Here is a 20,142-nt window from a genome sequence, read left to right as displayed (position 1 = left end):
TTTCTACCCTGTAATAACATTGCCGATCAATCATGTATTGGAGTGTGAAAGCTGCAGACTCTAATGGTCACTTAGCAAAAGTTATTGAAGGGCCTTTAGATTTGTTCATTTTAACTGTAGAATTATGTTTTAAAAATTTTACTTTTTGTGAAGGTATTCTTAGAAGTGTATAGATATTATATCCTCCTAATGGAAGGAAATTATGAGCTCTCTTATAGAAGAGATACTCTTTGAGGACCCTAGCTACTATGTAGTATATGGCATCTGTTAGTTTCCTAAGAGTGATAAAGAGGGCCAAAAGAATGAGGTATTTCTGGATAGAAAGTAGTAAACTCTTATCTCACTGCTAGAATCAGGATCGTTACTTACGTGTTCTTTATACTCCATGTGTTTTGATAGACTTTGAAGTAAACATATTTGAGTGAAAGAATTTATAGTACATTAAGAGAGAACGAATGATGTTTTAGAGGAAAGATCACAGGATATGGAACCAGACAGATCTGGTTTGGGATCCTAGAAGTGTCATTCTAATAGCTGTGTGACCTTGGGCAAGTTATGTAATTTCTCTGAGCCTCAGTTTGCTCATGTGTAAAATGGGGATAATATCTATGTTGCTGGGTTGTAAGGATTAGATAATACATATGCATGTGTGGCTTATAGTAGTTACTTGATAAGTGCTAGCTATTATTATTTGTTATTTTATAAACAGTTAACTTTTAGATAGCCAAGGTCATTTGTTTTTAAAATTATGAGTTTGATCAAAAAGGTTTGGAGAAGAAACCCATTACAACTTAACATAAGGTTTATCTACAAGTTGACAGTGATGAAGTTGTCTGAAACAGATGGAAAAACTGCACTGGGAAATATAACAACTTTCACACTCTCTTTGTAATAATTTGTTCCTACAGCAGATAATTTTTAATGCTCTCCTGCTTTTTCTTTTTCTTCACTTTATAACGATCATTGTGTGTTGTCATAGCTATACCGCATCAGCGTTTTCTTTTGCAGGAATGCCATTTTTCTTCCAAAAGAATTCCATTTCAGCATTTCCTCTCACGTTTTTCTTTCTCTCTTTAATTGCATGCAGTGCATGATAATTTCTTTACTCTCATGACATGGCTTACCCTCACAGACAGCTGAATGTTGTCACCACTTTTTTGGAAACCTTAGGGAATAATTGAGTTACCAACATCTGATCTTGAGGTTTTCTTTTCTTTCTCCAAATTTAGCTGTCACCGTTGAAAAAGCAAGTCCGATGGGTGAAGGAAATTTCCGGAACCGTTCTGCTCCACCTTGTGCAAATTCTACAGTTGGAGTTGTTAAGATGACACCTCTTTCCTTCATTCCTGGAGCAAAAATAACCAAATATCTTGGGATAATTAACATGTTTTTTATCCGGGAAACCACTTCTCTTCGTGAGGTAGGTAATTTTATAACATTGTTTTTGTACATTTTCTGATTGAAGACATTAGTATCAAAACCAAATGAATTTCAGGTTGTTATTTTTTGCCAAAGTATAGACACATGCACACACACACACACACACGTACTTTTTCTTTTCTTTTTTCTTTTCTTTTTTTCAGTAATTTGTCTGGATTGATTCTAGATTAGACTTACCAAATTTCATATAGCACCGAGTATTAGCACAAGAATTGTGTTGGGTTTAATTTCATTTATTATTAGAGGTTCCAGATCCTTATCATAAGTAAAACAAGTAAATTGATCCATGTTGGATTAGAGATTTAAAATAGCCTGAAAGAACAGTTTAGTTTTTTCAAGTAGTTATTTGCCTGCTATTATTTAAATAGCAGTTTTCATGGTTTTACATTTAGAAACTGTAGGGGACTATATTATAGGTAGATGTCTATGGATAGTTTATGTCTGTTTTTTTTCTCCCCCTGAAAAAGAATATGGCTGCTCATTTTATTGCCCCCTCCAGAAGTATATGAGGATGCCATTTATTCAAATTCTTACCCCACAGTGGGTAACAGTAATTATAATGTTTTGATGTGGTCACATTTAAGAATCAGTCTATTATATCTTTCATTACATAGGAATTTAAACTCAAGGAAAAATTGTATTTACATTGTGTCTTACTAGAGCAAAGTAATATTGTGAATAGGGACAATTTTAAATTATTGAGGTATGAAACTTAATAAACTCTTCAGCACTTTGTTTTTTTTAAAGTCTATGCATTATAAAGATGCCTTAACTATGCTTTTTTTCCCATTGTGTCATCATCAGTGTTTCTGTACTTCCTTAGAAATAATAACCCTAATACTATTTTTTTTTTTTCTAATTTGAGAGAGAGAGAGAGAGAGAGAGAGCCTGAGCCAGTGAGAGGGGCAGAAAGAGAGGAAGAAAGAGAATCTTAAGCAGGCTCAATGAACTCTCAGCACAGAGCCCAGTGCTCTGCTCAATCCCATGACCCTGGTATCATGATCTAAGCTGGACCCTCAATTGACTGAGCCACCCAGGCACCCTGCCCTCATGCTGGGTTGTTTTTTTGTTTGTTTTTTTAATGGGGAGGCTGCTATTTAAAAACAAAATTTTTTTTTAACGTTTATTTATTTTTGAGAGACAGAGAGCAGAGGAGGGGCAGCGAGAGAGGGACACACAGAATCCTAAGCAGGTTCCAGGCTCCGAGCTGTCAGCACAGAGCCTGATGCGGGACTCGAACCCACAAACTGTGAGATCATGACCTGAGCCGAAGTCGGATGCTTAACTGACTGAGCCACTCAGGCGCCCCTATCATGATGTTTTGAATATTGTACTCACCATTCTGCACCTGGCACAGTGTCTGGCAGAGAATAGACATAGATATTTTTCTGTAAATGAGGGCATGACTTCTGACAGATTAATTAGGTAGATGTTTTCTTTATGATAAATTAGGAAATCATATTCCATTGTGTTGAGATAGAAAAGATGCTATCTTAATATATTCTCAAAAACCTTTTAATATAGAATTAAATTAGGTGACGCTTTTAGGTCCATTTAAATTTGACAAAGAAAGTTGGGTGTGAGAAGCTGGTATGGATGGGTAAATTAACTTTCCAGTTGTTCTTAATAGCACATACTTATTGCACTATGTTAATCCATAAAATTTTGTTTCCTAAGTGCTTTCTCTATTGCTTGAGAGCCACGCCCCAAAATGTTGCCTCACAGTGGATTTCTCTTCAACAGAGATTTGTAATATTAACTGTATGGCATAATATCCCAAATTTATTTGTTACTTGATAAGTTATTTGCTTACAATTATATAATCTTTTAAGAATTACCCTCTGTAGTCTCTGTTACTCTGCCATCAGAATTTCTAGATTTAAAAGGCAGGAAGGAAACAGATATAAGTGAAAGAAAAAATGTCCTGAGCTGTGATGAATTGGAAGTAGGCTGAAATGCCTCAGTTTCTCAGTTACAAAGAGAGCTGCCTTTACAAAACTACTGCTTTTTAGAAAGGTGTGATCTGGTCAAATGTTTGTTCTAACAGTGCATTAAATTTTGCCATTCACTTCCAGTTTAAAGTTTGAAATTTCTTCCTAGACTGTAAATAACCTCCAGTAGAATTCATATAAAGCTGAGGTTGAACAGCATTTTAAGCTCTCAGCTAGACTTTGGTTTCTGTTTTGTTTTCAAACACTCAAAACATTCTCGAAACTACTGGATTTCATTCCCTGACAAATATGTATGGAAAACTCAGTATGTGCACATACTGAGTTGTGAGCAGAACAGATGCATATAGTTGTGAGCAGAACAGATGACAGTTTCTGACCTGATGGAATTTACAGTCTGGTAGAACTGGAGCATGGTGGACGTTAAACAAATAATCATGTAACTTATGTATAATTACTAGTGATGTTAAGTAATATAAAGAAATACAACAAAGGCTATCAGAGGAAATAACAGGGAAACTTAATTTAGATCTGATAGTCAGGGAAGGTTTCTCTGAGAGAGTTACATATAAACAGGGACCTGAGGAATTAAGAGTTATTCTGGTGGAAAACTGGGGAGGAGCCTTCAGGAACAGCATGTACCATGACCCCGAGGAAGGAAAAGTGCTTGACACCTATGAAAAACTGATAAAAAGGCAAGTGTGCCTGGAACATGCTTCAGGATGGGGGATACGGATAGCAGAGAAGTTTTATTGTGTATATTTGCCATCAATTTGTGTGAATTATAGGAACGATTTGATGGAGATGTTGAAGATGGAGAAACAATTTGAATTCTTGCTCTGCCATTTTTTTTTTATTAGCTATGTGGTCATAGCTAGTCAGGGCCACAGCTTTGGTTTCATCATCTGTAACGTAAGGGTACTAATCCCCATCACAGACATGTGTGCAGTAAAGGTTTGTTCATTCATGCAACAGATCCCTGTTATGAGGAAAATTAAAATGATCATCTATTATATTAAGATCATTTAAGATGTTTTAATATATATTATTTGGCATTTTATATACATTCATGTCCACGTATATAGTTTGATTTTTTGCATATTATTATTTAGGAAGGAGGAGTCAGTGGTTTTCTCCATGCTTTCATTGCTGAAGTGTTTGCAATGGTGAGAGCTCATGTCGCTGCATTAGGAGGCAATGCTGTTGTCTCCTACATAATGAAGCAGTGTGTCTTCATGGAGAACCCAAATAAAAACCAGGTGAGATGTAGCTGGAAACATCCAGTGAGGGAACCTGAGGATTTCCCCTGTGGCTTTCCCATCCTCCCATTCATCTCCCAACCAAAGGGAATTGCTCTTCAGAGCTTTTGGATTCTAGATGTTTAAAACATGTTTTAATAACTATATTAGTAACCATGGTCATACATAAATCACATACTGTTTTCACATCCCAGATCTTCTTAAATATCTCTGGAAGTTTTGCTCCTAAGTTACTGTGAAAGCCACCTCTAGTTTGGACTATGAACTGTCCAGTTCTAACTGCCATACTAGTGAAGAGTACATCCCAATGGGGCCACACTCTTTATCTATTTCTGTAATAACATCAGAGTTTGTTTGTTTATTTGTTTTTAAAGTAGGCTCTATTGACCCTAGATCGAGTCACATGCTCTACCCACTGAGCTAGCCAGGCACTCCTATTGATGTATCTCTAATAAATAATTCTGTTAGTGGGAGCAAAAGACTGTTACTTAGGATCAGTTTTAGAATAAATTTATCAGTATTGTTCCTTTAAAAAACTTATCAATGTGTTTTTTGTTTTTGTTTTTGTTTTTTTTTTTTTCCAGTTTTCTTGTGAGTTGCCTTCTTTTCATTTGCTCATTTCTCTATTGGGTTGTCTGTCTTTTCTCTAGTGACTTCAAAGCCTGTGCTTTTCAGCTATGCAACACTGCCCCTAATATAACAGAAAATTGTAAGCATATTATTGAGTTGGTGATTAAACATGTCCTGTTGTTTGTCTAGGCACAGTGTCTTATAAATGTAAGTGGTGATGCAGTGGTTTTTGTTCGTGAATCCGAGTTAGAAGTGGTATCAACCCAGCAGCCTACTGCCAACTGCCAGCCATCATGTACTGGAGGAGAAGTTACCACCTGAAGTAAATTAGAAAGAGTTCAACTAAATGAAATTCATCTGTCTCCATTGTTTTGTCTTTAATTATCTTACTGGACTTTTAAAAGTGAACTTAATTTCAGATCATTAAGAGAGAATTGGTACATTTTGAGTAGATTTGATTTGTCTCTAATCTCTTGGAGGCATGAGAATTTTTAAACCATGGTGTTTTGTTTGCCAAGCCATGCCCCATGAAATCTTGACCCTTCACTAAGTTCAGATAGATTTCTCAGAGAACTGTAGCAGAGATGGAAGCTGTCTGTAATTTATGTTGACTTTAATAAAATCATACTTTGAAACACAAAATGGTGAGATTATCAAGAAATTATAATAACTACCCTGGTGTAATTGAGAGAAACTAAGCAAGAAATTTATAAATTGTTAATGAATAAATAATCTGATTTGAGGAATGTGTGGGAAAATGGAGAAAAGTTTTGAGAAATCTATGTGTGTTTCTTAATGCGTTTTATTTTGATAACTGAGTTTGGAATTTGGTAACAACTGAAGGGGAAGAGTGCTTCAGCCATCTTTTAAAAAGTTAAAATTACTGTAACTTGGATCCATATTGTGTCCTAACTGCTGTAAAAGAAAATGTAATTTATTAGAACGAGTGTCCTTCCATTGAAAGTTTTAATAATGTTTGTAAGGAGGGAGGAAGAAATTAACTACATAACTTTACAACTGGCCAAATTTTGTTAGTGTTTTTGTTAGTGTTTAATTTGTCTAGAAGAGGCTTGGCTTCCACTGGGAAGAAAAAGGTCAGTGAGTTTTGTTGAAATAGTTAAAATATAATTGACCTAGTAGGAGTATAAAATTATTTTTAATAGAATCATACTGCACTCCTACCAAATAAACAGAATTATATCTTAGGCATTTTTGATGGTGAGATTGTATTTGGCATAGAATTTGGAGATGTAACTTGAATGTAAATATGCTGCAGAGTGTTGAATGTATACGTAGAAACACCTTTTCTGTCAATGCCAAATACCTAGTGCAAATGAACCTTAAAAAGTACATTCCTCCTTTGCACAATAAAATTTCTGTATAAAACTCATGATTTCGCTCTTTCAGGATAACAAACTACCCTAAAAATTAGGAATCAATTCCTTGTTATCACAGGTGTCAATATTTTTCTGTATTTTGTTTATAATTTTATTTTTTAAATAAAAAGTTTATAAACTGGAATATCCCCTATGTCTCTGCTTGCCTCCCTTGTGCAGTACTGCCAGTAGTCTGAAACCCCTTCCCACCCGATGGTCTCCATTCCTCCCTTCAGTCAGCAAACATCTGTTGTGCATCTGCTGGGACTGTGGCATTTTCATGGTCTTTGGTTGGTAGGTATTCACATTCAGCATCTGTTTGTTGAATGCTTGTTAGATCCCAGAGCACAGTTTTAGGCAGTCACCAAAGCACACCTAAGTTCTTATGATCATGGAGCTTATCTTCCATGGCTACACAAGTGAATAATCTGTAAACTGTGCTATATGGTACTATAGCAATTGCTAATGTTTACTGAATGCTTTCTATGTGCCAGGCAGCGTCACAAATAGATTTTTGTATTAACCCTCGTAATATTTACAGAAACCCTTATGAGGTAGACGTAGATACTGTAGTGAAGCCCCATTTTGTGGTTGAGGAAGCCGAGTAGAGAGTTTGATTTGCCCAAAGACACAATAAATAGTAGAGCCAAGATTCAAGCACAGGCAATCTGGCTCTGAAACTTACACTATTAAGTGAGAAAAATGTGTGTAGCTTGAGATGGAGGCAGCTTCCCAAAGGAAATGATATTTAAACTCAGTCTGGAAAAATGTGCAGTTCACTGGAATTGACTATTTGTTCATAGTTTTATCCATCCATCCATTCATCCAACAGCTGTTATGTGATTGCTTAATATGTTTTAGAGTCCTTTCTAGGCAGAGGAATAATAATATCACTAATTGAGTATCTATTTTGTGCCATGTCCTATGCATAGAGATACATTATTACTAATTCTTAAAATAAAACTGACTATGTGGCATTATCTCCATTATAAACATAAAACTGACTGGGTGGCATTATCAGGCCTGGCCGATTTCTAGAAAACCTGGAGTTTCCTTAACTACTCAGGCTTAACCCTCTGTCTGCTCACATGGGCCATTTGCTCCTGTGCTCCACCTCTGAAGCATAATCAGTCCATGCTGTCTCCTTCCAGAAAAACTAATGTTACACTGTACCTCAAGAGTTGCTGCTCTTTTCTTTGTGTGGATTCCCTCAAAAATGGTCATTTTGAACAGATGTGCTGGGACTTACTACAGTGTTTACAGCATGCCTCATATGTATCCCTTTCATTCTTAAGTGCTGCTCCAGAGGTAAACTACACAACTTAACCAATTTGCCACATACAGTGAGCACTTCCTCCACCTCCCGCTCTTCCATAATCCATTACTGTCTGGCTTCCATCCCCTGATCTGTCCTTTGTATGCCAATGATACAAGCATTGGATTGCAGTATTGGATTGCTGACAAGCTTTTTCACACATACACATACACTTTTTCATTAGTGTATAAATGGGATCATAAACACAGTTTCTTTAATTTTTATTAAAAAAATTTTTTTAATGTTTATTTATTTTTGAGAGAGAGAGCGTGAGCAGGGAAGGGGCAGAGAGAGAGGGAGACACAGAATCTGAAGCAGTCCCCAGGCCCTAAGCTGTCAGCATAGACCCCAATGCTGGGCTTGAACTCACCAACTGTGAGATCGTGACCTGAGCCAAAGTCGGACACTCAACTGAATAAGCCACCCAGGCGCCCCCATAAACAAAATTTTTAAATAGAGTGGCTTTATTTTCTACTTTTTTGCCTGGCTTTCTCCCACTTTCCCATCACATTTCTATTAATCTGCTGATGAGTTATAATTTACATTCATTAAAATCTAAATGTACAGTTTAAGGGGCTATGACAAATGGGTTCAGTTGTGTAACCAAGGTAAAGGACATACCTGTCACACAAAAGAACATTTTCCCCACACACATGCACACACAAACATTTCCATCACCCCAGGAGGTTTCCCTACTGTTCTTTTGCAGTCAGTCCACTACCCCTTCTGTGTAAATGAGATCTTATGCTTGATGGCTTTTATTTTGTGCAATGATTTCTAGGTGCATCTATATATGGACAACATTTTTGGCTCTCACGAATAAAATGATTTTTTATTTGTTGGCACTGTTCTATGAAAATTGAATTTCTGTTCTTTAGAGTTTGCTTTTTCTTGTTGATAATCTGCCACATATGTGACAAAATTTCCCCTTATTTTGTTGTGCATCAACACAGTTCAGGGTACCTTTTGTCATATCCAAACATTTAATTTTATTGTGGACAATATGACTCTTCTTTCTTAGACTCCCTTAGTTAAGATGATCTCCCCTTGAGTTCTTGGCTATCTTGAAGGTTCATCAAACAACATGTCCTAAATTGCTCTCATCTTGTGGCTCCCCATCAAACTTGATACGCTTCATTATTTCTTCCTAGATAAATGTCATCACACTTAGTCTTAGCTTGAGTCAGAGACCTGAGGGAGATCCAAAGCCTATGCCTGTTCCACTACACAACCCAATTTCATGAAACAGGAGGCGTAAAAGTGTGGAAGCATGAAAATGTATGTTGTATGAAAGTAACACATTTATTTACAAGCAGTTTTGCAGTCCCCTCTCCTCGCCCCCAGGGGAAGGTCTTTCACAGAGTACTTTGAGAATCTGACCTAAACTTTGGAACTTTTCCCCAGAAAAATAAGCATACACATGAAATTTTGCATACTGCTTCAGGAGATTTATTGAAATACTGAAACCCAACTGACCCCGACTTAAACCTAATATAGAATGAATGGAGGGGAATGAGGAGCCAGGCTGAAGTAAAAGTTAGGAATAGTTACATAAATGCTATCCTAAAAACCTAGCCTTTTCCCCGGAGGAAAGTCAAGACATTTTTAAGGTTAGATTTTTAAATATTAAAAAACCCAGGGGTGTCTGGCTGGTTCAGTTGGTGGAACATGTGAGTCTTGACCTCGGGGTTGTGGGTTCGGGTCCCTTGTTGTGTGTGGTTACTTGAAAATTAAAAATCCTTGAAAAAAAAAAAACCCATGATATATCTATGGTAGGCAGAATAATCTCACTCCCTCCAAGATATCCACAGCCTAATTTTCAGAACCTATGAATATATTACCTTACAGAACAAAAGGGACTTTGCAAATGTGATCAAAGTTAAAGACCTTGAGATAGGGAAATTACCTAGGTTTATCTGAAGGGGTCCTAGGATCTAATCACATGAATCCTCAAAAGTAGAAGATGATAGAAGAGTAGGTTAGAGAGAGTCTATGAGAGGTGGACTCAACATGCCATTGCTCGCTTTGAAGAAGGAAGGGAGCTACAAGCCGAGAAATGTGGGTGGTTTCTAGACTCCAGGAATGGCCCTCAGCTGACAGCAAGTACATAGGGTTCTCTGTTCTATAACCACAAGGAACTGAATTTTGCCAAAAACTGAAATGGGTAAGGAAATGGATTCTCCCTTAGAGCCTCCAGAAAGGAACAAAGCTTGATTTTAGCCTTGTGAGACCCATATCAGATTTCTGACCTATGGAAATGTAACATAATAAACTTATTTAAGCACTAAGTTGGCAATAGTTATGGAAGCAATAGAAGACTAACACGAATTCTTCTAAATTTAAACTATGGCTATATATAAAGCATAAAGTTACAATATAGTGCTATTTATGGTAATATGAAATGCTTCACAAACTCAGGATATAAGTACAGTCATATCTCTTTTTTGTAATTAATTCTTTTGAATACCCACCCAACTAATTAGGATAAATTCAGGATCTCCCACCTTTGAGGTCGTCTCCACTTCTAGAATTGTCCAAGAACTCTAGAGGCTCAGCGCAGTCCCCAGAACTTTAAGTTCAGCTTCCCCACCAACGCTGGTAGAGTACAGGAACCACTTCGTTACACTGTTGCATTTGCTTCTCATTGCCGCATGATGTCGCTGTTGGAATGGGTTCCCCAGAGTAGTAGAAGATGCTGGTCTCCTGCAGTGATGACGCCTAAGTGGCCAAGACAACAGCAAAGGTTTGCATGATTCCTTAGCAGGTAGTTCTATTTCCTCCACGCCTATTCCATCTAAGGAAACCTGCCAAGTTTCACTTTCTAGTGCTCAACCCAACTGTCAATGGAGTTGTGAAGAGTTTCCTGTGAACTCTACGTATGAGGGATTTTTGTTTTTTTAATTTTTTAAAAATGTTTTTTTAATTTAGTTTTGAGACAGGGAGAGAGACAGAGCATGGGCAGAGGAGGGACAGAGAGAGACACAGAATCTGAAGCAGGCTCCAGGCTCTGAGCTGTCAGCACAGAGCCTGACGTGGGGCTCCAACTCAGGAACCGGGAGATCATGAGCTAAAGTCAGCTGCTTAACCGACTGAGCCACCCAGGCATGCCATGAGGTTTGTTTGTTTGTTTGTTTGTTTTTTAAATAAGGTATGTATTTTGCAGACATTTTATTTCAGTCTGTGTCTTATTTTGCATTCTTCAAACATTGTCTTTTGGGGAAAAAATTTTTAACTTTGATGAAGTCTTCTTCATTTTTTTTCTTTTGTGGTTTGTACTTTCTGTGTTCTCAGATCTTCCAATTAACAATCCTACTTCTAGGAAATTACAAACATTTTCATTTCTCTTAGATACCAAATGGAATGTCTCTCTGATGATTTGCTGTGTGTCTCTTCAGTGTAGGGCTGGTAGAACTTGGAGAGCTGCTGCTTCCCATGGTTGTTAAAGATGAGGATCGCCTTGATCATGGCTGAGCCAGGCCGACTGGGTCGGCACTGGGGGCCAGAGCAGGGGCTGTGCTTTCTTGTGTTCTAAGAAATTTTGCCTAACCCCAAATTGCAAAGCTTTCCTAGAAATTTCAGGTTTTGGCTTTACCTTTAGGTACATGATCATTTCAAGTTACATTTTGTATGTGGTATGAGTATGGGTCAAGGCTTTTATTTTCTTTTTTTTCCTTTTTTGCATATGGATATCCAACTGCTTGAGCACAATTTTTTGAAAAGACTAACTTCTCTACATTTGATTGACTTGGCATCTTTGTTGAAAATTGATTAATTGGTTGACCACATATAGATGTACAGGTCTATTTCTGGACTGTCCTGTGTTCTATATATCTATCCTTTTTCTAATATTAAACTATCTTGATTCTTCTAATTTCATAGTAGGTCTGGAAATCAAGGAATGTGAATCTTAAAACTTTGTTCACGTTCTTAAATCATTTTTTAAAATGTTTGTTTATTTTGAGAGAGAGAGAGTGCACTGCAGAGAGACGGAGAGGGGGAGAGAGAGAGAGAGAGAAAGAGAATCCCAGGCAGGCTCCACGCTGTCAGTGCAGAGCCCAACAAGGCGCTCAGTCCCACGAGATGTGAGATCATGACCTGAGCCAAAGTCAGATGCTTAACCGACTGAGCCACCCAGGTGCCCCTGTTCACATTCTTAAAAAATATTTTTGACAATTTTAGTTCCTTTGTTTTTTCCATGTAGATTTTCAATAGCTTGTTAATATTTATATGAATAAAACCTGCTTTTTAAAATTGGGATTGTGCTGAATCTATAGATCCCTATAGTTTAGGGAGAATTGACAACTTAATCTTGAGTCTTTCAATCCATGAACATGCTATTTCTCTTCATTTAGGTTTTGTTTAATGTATTTCATCAACATTTTGTAGTTTTCAATACACAAATCTTGCACATTGTGCATGTGAGGGGGCTTTATATCTAAGTACTGTACTGTGGGAAGTCAAATAGCTATGTCCTGGTTAAGGAGATTATAGGGAACGTATTACACTGCTTTCTGGACATGATGAAAACAGCTGACCAGTATCTATTAATGTGTATTTAGGGGTTGGGTCCTGCCTGTGCTCATGTATTCCTTAGACCATATTATCTTTGGGATATCTTATCTGTTCCCCACCCTGCTTTTGGCAGGCATCTGCTCTTTTGTAGTCTGGGAATGCCTTGTAGCATTTCTACTCCTGTCGGAATACTCAAATTGCAAATGTTGATTATGAATTGCCTGTGTGGCACAACTTCTTTTTTTTTTTAATTTTTTGTTAATGTTTATTTATTTTTGGGAGAGAGAAAGAGCATGAGCAGAGGAGGGGCAGAGAGAGAGGGAGACACAGAATCTGAAGCAGGTTCCAGGCTCTGAGCTGTCAGCACAGAGCCCGACACGGGGCTCGAATGCATGAACTGCGAGATCATGACCTGAGCCAAAGTCAGACGCTTTACCAACTGAGCCACCCAGGCGCCCCACCAACCCTCTTGATATTCTAAAGTCCACACAGCTGGGGCAGGGTGGTGAAGGGTGCGAGGAAGTATGGTTTTTGTTAATGCCTTCCAATCCCAAGGGGTCATTTCATAACCATTTCTTATTGTTTCAATGATCCCCTTAGTAAAAGAGCTTTGGATACCATTCTCAGCAACACTTTGTTTCAATTCCTTAAAGATAGTAAAAAGGAGGGACTCATGCCTAAGGTGATGTCCAGCAGTGGTAATGACAGGGAAACTATGAGACTCCCCAGCAGCATATCCCTCTTGTAAACATTGCTGCATAGCTAATGGTTTATGTCCCTCCAATATAGGTATTGGCTTTATATTGGGAAGAATAGGGACAGGAAGAGGCGGTGGAGGGAAGTTGTCCTCCATTGTAGGAGGTGCCATAGGAGTGGTGGGTGTTAGGCTATCTTTCTTAATTTTTTCCTTCTCTGGAGATACACGTAAGGGACATAATGCCGTTCAGACGAAACTCCAGGTCACTAAGATGGAAGCAGGAACCTTCTCTCCTTTTTCATGTTTTCTTTTTTTTTAATTTTTCCTACTTGTTCCCATAGATCTAAATCAACTGTACCATGGTCTGGGAACCAGGGGCAGGTGTCTCATATTGTTCATAACAATTTACTTAATTGATCTTTTTTTGACAGTACAATGAGCTGCCTTTAAAAGCTGCTGTAAAGTTTTTAAATATAATAGCTGTTCCTTTGTCTTTTTTGGCCCATGATAAAGGAAGAGAAAAGAAATACTCTCAACTAGACACGTTGGCAGCTATCCCAAGCGGGTATTGCTGTCCCTTACTGGGATGAGGTCTGTCTGAAGTCTGGAACTTTCTTCTCCTGAATGTGTCGATTCTGCCACCTGATGAGCTTCCTCTGGAACCTATCACTGTCATGTCAGGGTCACCAGTTGTGGGTTCAGCTTTTGACTTTGTCCATCAAAACTGAAGATGGCAGAAATGATTACTCAAGACTCCACAAGTCAAGAGAGGTGAGACGGAAGCTAAGGGAAGTCTCCCTAAGCTGCTCTCAAGCTCCTGTATATTAGGTATACAATGTAGGGAAAACATTATGCAACATTCCATTAAGAATGTATAGAAAGCATAGAAAACATGCAAAAAAAACCCAAGGGGTTCCTGAGACTACAAAAGAGCAGATGCTGAGAGCTGGGTGGAGAACACTATAAGATATTCCATAGATCACATAGTCTAAGGAATTCATGAGCACAGGCATGACCCAACCCCCAAATACACATTAACTAGATACTGGTCAGCTGTTTTCCTCATGTCCAGAAAGCAGTATGATGCATTCCCTATAATATCCTTACCCAGAACATAGTTATTTGATTTTCCACACTGTACTTTATGTTTTTTTGGTTCTATTATAAGTGGTACTATTTTAATTTTAATTTTCTTTTTTAAAAAATGTTTATTTTCTGAGAGAGAGAGAGAAAGCCAGGAAGGGGCAGAGAGATGGAGAGAGAAATCCCAAGCTGGCTCCCCGCTGTCAGCACAAAGCCCCATGCAGAGCTCAAACCCATGAACTGTCAGATTATGACCTGAGCGGAAACCAAGAGTGGGGTGCTTAACCAACTGAGCCACCCAGAAGCTGCAATGATCTTTTCTTTTCTGCTGTAAACAGCTTTTTTGTTTACATTTGGTTCACAGCTTGGGAGAAGGCTCTGGGATGCTTAAAATGCTGCCTAGTGGCTGAAGGGAGAGAGTCTCAGGCACAAGTCCTGGCACCAGGGGGATGCTAGAGGGGCACTCTGAGGCTGCAGAGCTCTGGAGGCTTTCCAAGAGGAAGAGATACCTTCCCAGCCCAGCCTGGAGGTGTCCAGCCTGTGGAGGTGAGTCAGGTGGTGGCCATCTTCTTGATGCGTTTTACTTCCTTATGTAGGAAGTGGTTCTGCAGGAAGTCACAGAGATGGGCATCTGTGCAGACAGAAGCTGGGGCTCGCAGATGCAGAAGGGCCAGGTTCAGGTTCTTCTCCAGAACCCTGGCTGCTTCCGTGGCTTCCATGGTTTTATGCTACTCATCTGGGGACAGCTTCTGCATGTCCTGGAAAAGAGGCTTCCACACTTCTGTGCTGGTTTTTCATCTTCTAGAGACGTTCAGCGCCCTCCCACTTCTCCTCAGCCAACTGGCACCCACCCTCTCAAGCCACATGGTAGCAGCTGTAGGAGGCCCTTAGGTACATGTGGACCAGGTGGTTGACAGTGGTCCCCACCAGTGGAATATCTGAAGAACCTGGGAGCTCATACTTGATGGGTAATAAGGAGCTAAGCTTAGAATAGGGTGTTGGCTGATCCCAGGGGCAGGGGGTGGCAGAGAAGATGCCTCTGGAAGGTTGGGGGCAGGTGGCAGGAGGCTAGTATAAGGGGCAGCCCTGGGTTTGTTTCATCTAAATACTGTTGAAGCAAGAGACAGATTTTTGGGACCAGGGTGCACTGCCTTAATTTTAATTTTCAGTGGCTATTTTTAGTGTATACAAATAGAATTGATTTTTTATGTTGTGCATTGATTCTAGTAGCTTTTTGTTGTTGTTATTATATGGGGTTTTTATGTAGACATTCATTGTCATGATTGTTCATTGAGACTCTGAATGACTTTTACTTATTTTTTTTCTATACTTAATTGGCCTTATTAACAATTACCTTATTAAAATATTAAGTATTATATAGAGTGGTTTACATATTAAGTATAATGTGGAATGGTAAGTGATGTGGAAATGTTAGGGTTCAGAGCCTCCAGCCAAGAAAGAATTCTTGAGACCTCTTGAGTACAAAAAAGATGGTTTTATTATAGCGCAGGGACAGGTACAGGATGTAGGTACCTGAAGATTGTGAAGAGCAATTGATTATGCCCTTGGGAGTTGGGGGAAGTAAAGTTAAGGGGATGTTTCCAATAGGGATGTTTCCAATAGGACCTTCTTAGGTCAAGGAAGAATCACAGGATCCTGGAAGCCTACCCATTGTCAGACTAAGGTTGTTTTTCCCTCTAGCAAAGCATTAGCATTAAAACAGTTGGGAGCTCCTGGAGGAATGTCTTATTCTGCCTGTCTTAAATGTTTGTCTATGGGCTGCAGGTTATAAGGAAACTTAATTTTATCTGCATTTCTTTCTGCCTTTGTTCCCCACATCGGTAAAAATGGGCATCCTAACCTTCTTCCAGATCTCAGGGGGGAAGACATTCAGTCTTTCACTATTAAATATGATGTTATTTGTGGGTTTTTCCAAGACCTTCTTTGAATTTTGTCAAGTGCTTATTCTTTATTTACTGAGATGATCATATGAATTTTCTTTAGTTTGTTGATATGGTGAATTACACTTACTGATTTTCAAATGTTAAACCAAAAGTTCCCTCTTTTTCTATTTTCTAGAAGAGTTTGTCTATAATCGATGCTAGTTTTTCCATAAATGCGTGATAGAATTTGCCACAAAACTGGCAAATTTGAGTATTCTTTGTTGAAATATCTGTAAGTATAAATTGGTTTTATTAATAGATATGGGGCTATCCAGGTTATCTTTTTCTTCTTGTGCAACCTTTGGTAGTTCGTGTCTAAGGAATTTGTCCATTTCTTCTAGATTGTCAAATTTATTGGCAAAAAGTTAATACTATTTTCTATCTTTTAAAAAATTCTTTTTAAGTCTGTTTGTTTGTTTATTTATTTAGAGAAAGAGTGTGTGTGTGTGTGTGTGTGTGTGTGTGTGTGTGTGTGTGTGAGCAGGCACAAGTTGGGGAGGGGCAGAGAGAGAGGGGGAGTGAGATAATCCCAAGCAGGCTCCATACTCCTTGCTGAGTCTTAAAACTTTGTTCACATTCTTAAATCATTTTTTTAAATGTTTATTTATTTTGAGAGAGAAAGAATACACTGGGGAGGGGCAGAGACAGAGGGAGAGAGAGAGAATCCCAAGCAAGCTCCATGCTGTCAGTGCGGAGCCTGATGGGGGGCTCAATCTCACGAACCGTGAGATCATGGCCTGAGCAGAAATCAAGAGTTGGATGCTTAACTGACTGAGTTACCCAGGCACCCCTTATTATCATTGTAATACCTGTGGGTTCTGTAGTGATGTATCCTCTTTCATTCCCGATATTGGGAATTTGTGGCTTCTCACTTTTTTTCTTGATCAGTTTAGGTAGAAGTTCATCTCATTTATTGATCTTTTCAAAGAACCAGCTTTCAACTTCATTGATTTTTCTCTCTTGGTTTTTCTCTTTTTTCAATTTCATTTGGTTCTACTCCTTATTTTTCCTTCTTTATACTTGCTTTTGGTTTAATTTGCCCTTATTTTTCTACTTTCTTAAGGTGAAAACATCATTGAGGCTTTGCTTCTTTTCTAATACAAGCATTTAATCTGATACATTTCCTCTATACACTTCTCTAATAGGATCCAAAAATTTTGATGCATTGTTTTTCTTTTTATTTACCTTAAATTAAAAATATTTTGTAATACTTTTAGCTTTCTCTTTGACTAATGGTTTATTTAAAAGAATGTTGTTTAATTTCCAAGTATTTTGGATTTTCCAGATAGGTTATTTGTGATGAGAACAATTAAGATACAGTCTTCTGGTAACTTTGAAGTTTATAGTACAGTATTGTTGACTATTATCAGTGTGCTGTGCTAAGATCTCCAGGATTTATTTATTTACTATTTGCAAGTTTGTGTTCTTAAGCAACATTTCCCCAATGCCCAGCCCCTGGTAATCACCGTTCTACTCTGTTTTTATGAGTTCAGCTTTTTTATTTTAAAATTTTTATTATTAATTAATTTATTGATATAATTGGCATGTAACATTATATAAGTTTAAGGTGTTCAACATGGTGATTTGATATATTTATATATTACAATTTGATTACCACTGTAGTGTTAGCTAATACCCCATCAGCTCACATAAATATAATTTCTTTTTTTTTGCTTGTTTTGGGAATAATTAAGATATAGTTTGATTAGCAAATTTGATGTTCATAATACAGTATTGATTCCTATAGTCACTACTATAGAAGTTCAAATTTTTAAAATTAAAAAAATTTCTTAAATTCCAGTAGTTAACATTATAGTGTTGTATTCGTTTCAGGTGTACAATACAGTGATTCAGCAATTCTATACATTACTCAGTGCTCATCAAGATAAGTGTACTCCTAATCCCCTTCACCTATTTCACTCGTCTTCCCACCCATCTTCTCATTCGTAACCACTTGTTAGTTCTCTATAGTTGAGGGTCTGTTTTTTGGTTTATCTCTCCTTCCCCCCCGCCCCACCTTTGTTCATTTGTTTCATTTCTTAAAAACACAAGAAACAAGTGTTGGAGAGGATGTGGAGAAAAAGGGACCCTTGTGCACTTTTGGCAAGAATGCAAACTGGTGCAATTACTGTGGAAAACAATATGGAGGGTCCTCAAAAAATTAAAAATAGAACTACTCTATGATCCAGTAATCACAGTACTAAGTATTTTTACCCAAAGAATAAAAAAACACTAATTTGAAAGGATATATGCATCTCTAAGTTTATTGCAGCATTATTTACAATAGTGAAACTATGGAAGCAGCCCAAGTGTCCATTGATAGATGAATGAATAAAGATGTGGTATATATATATATATATATATATATATATATATATATATATATATATACACACACACACACACACACACACACACACACACACACACATACACACAATGGAATATTATTCAGCCATAAAAAAGAATGAAATCATACTATTTGCAACAACATGGATGGAGTTAGTATAATACTAAGTGAAGTAAGTTAGAGAAAGACAAATATCATGATTTCACTCATATATGGAAATTAAGAAGCATGTTTGATTTTTTAAAATTCCACATGTAAGTAATGTCATACAGTATTTGTCTTTCTCTGTCTGATTTAATTTCATTTAGCATAATGCCCTCAAGTTCTTTCTGATTTCATTTTATTTTCACTATTGACATACAAGTGATACCTCTTCTTTAAAAAGTTTTAGTTGTGCTAGACTTTCTTTCTTTTTTAATGTTTATTTATTTTTGAGAGAGTGAGTGCAAGCAATGGAGGGGCAGAGGGAGATGGAGACAGATGATTCAAAGCAGGCTCTGTGCTAACAGCAACGAGCCCTTTGCAGGGCTCGAATTCACAAACTGTGAGATCATGACCTGAACCGAAGTTAGACACTCAGCCAACTGAGCCACCCAGGCGCCCCTCGATTTTTCAATATATGCTTTTAATTTACCACAGTCTATCTTCAAATAGCCCAAGTACGTTGTTATTAAGTGCTTAAGTATAACGGCACCCCATCCCAAAAGTGCAAGATTTGTATATTGAAAATATATGAAATACTTAGGAATAAGTTATAGTATTTCTTACTTCAAGAAAACTAGCATAACTACTTTGTGGTTGGAGAATATTCTCTAAATGATTGTAATCAAGTTATTTTTATTTTTTTCATTCTTCTTTCTTTAGGCTTTATCAACTTCCTGTGGTGAGTGCTTAAGCTTGTTTACTGTCAGTCTTTCTTAGTTCCTAATAACTGTATCTAAAGTTATAAACTCCTCTGAAGTTGTTCTTTTATCATTCCACAAGTTTTTTACAGCATTTTTATTTATTTTAAATCTGAATATTATAGTTACCATTGTGATTTCTTCATTAGTCTATAAATTATTTAAAAGTGTATTTCTAATCTCCAAATGTATGAGTTTCTTTCACTTTGTTGTTATCTAATTAAGTTGCACTGTAATAAAATATTGTGATCTAAGTGACAAATTCTTTGGAAATTCTTGAAAATTCCCTGTTGCTTTTCAGTTCAATTTGCGCAACTGTTTCGTATGTACTTGGAAAGAAAATTTGTTTATTTGTTGCATACAAGATCGTATATCTCTGTATCATCTATTCATCATCTATCATCAAGTATCTATAAAATCAAACTTATTAATTATTAACTCTTCTACATCATTACCAATATTTTTGTCCCCTTGATTTATCAATATCTGAAAGAGGTGAGCATGGTATATTGATTACATTGAACGCCCTGCATAACGACCTCTGTGAAACTGTGACTTTGCAGCTCCTCCCATCAAGAGGTCTAATCTGTTTCCCCGTGTGGTGACTTTGGGTAGGCCTTCTGCGTTCATTGGCCAACAGAACACAGTAGAAGTATTGATGCACCTATTCTGAGCCTAGATCCCAGTACTGTGTGTGTCTGCTTTCTCTCTGGAACCTCTACCATGCCATGCAAACAAGCCCTGGC

General features: G+C 37.5%; 1 protein-coding gene and 1 long non-coding RNA gene across 10 annotated transcripts in view; both read left to right on the top strand.

Annotated features, from left to right (window-relative positions):
* C2CD5 (C2 calcium dependent domain containing 5) overlaps nucleotides 1-6,739 on the top strand; it is a 100,808-nt gene extending 94,069 nt beyond the window's left edge. For all 9 annotated transcript variants that reach the window (XM_047865350.1, XM_047865354.1, XM_047865352.1 and 6 more), the window contains 3 exons: nucleotides 1,230-1,420; nucleotides 4,502-4,648; nucleotides 5,408-6,739. In XM_047865350.1, the coding sequence (XP_047721306.1) occupies nucleotides 1,230-1,420; nucleotides 4,502-4,648; nucleotides 5,408-5,539 (470 nt within the window). In that variant the 3' untranslated portion in view covers nucleotides 5,540-6,739. The remainder of the gene's footprint in view (nucleotides 1-1,229; nucleotides 1,421-4,501; nucleotides 4,649-5,407) is intronic.
* Nucleotides 6,740-6,771: 32 nt separating this feature from the next.
* LOC125169466 (uncharacterized) lies at nucleotides 6,772-20,142 on the top strand. Its single transcript, XR_007153690.1, has 3 exons — nucleotides 6,772-6,888; nucleotides 19,359-19,377; nucleotides 20,012-20,142. It is a non-coding gene; the product is annotated as an uncharacterized LOC125169466 (long non-coding RNA).

This window comes from Prionailurus viverrinus, chromosome B4 (genome assembly GCF_022837055.1).
Source record: "Prionailurus viverrinus isolate Anna chromosome B4, UM_Priviv_1.0, whole genome shotgun sequence".
Taxonomy (NCBI): Eukaryota; Metazoa; Chordata; class Mammalia; order Carnivora; family Felidae; genus Prionailurus; species Prionailurus viverrinus.
Note: the sequence above shows the minus strand (reverse complement) of the source record. Positions and strands in the feature narration are given on the sequence as shown.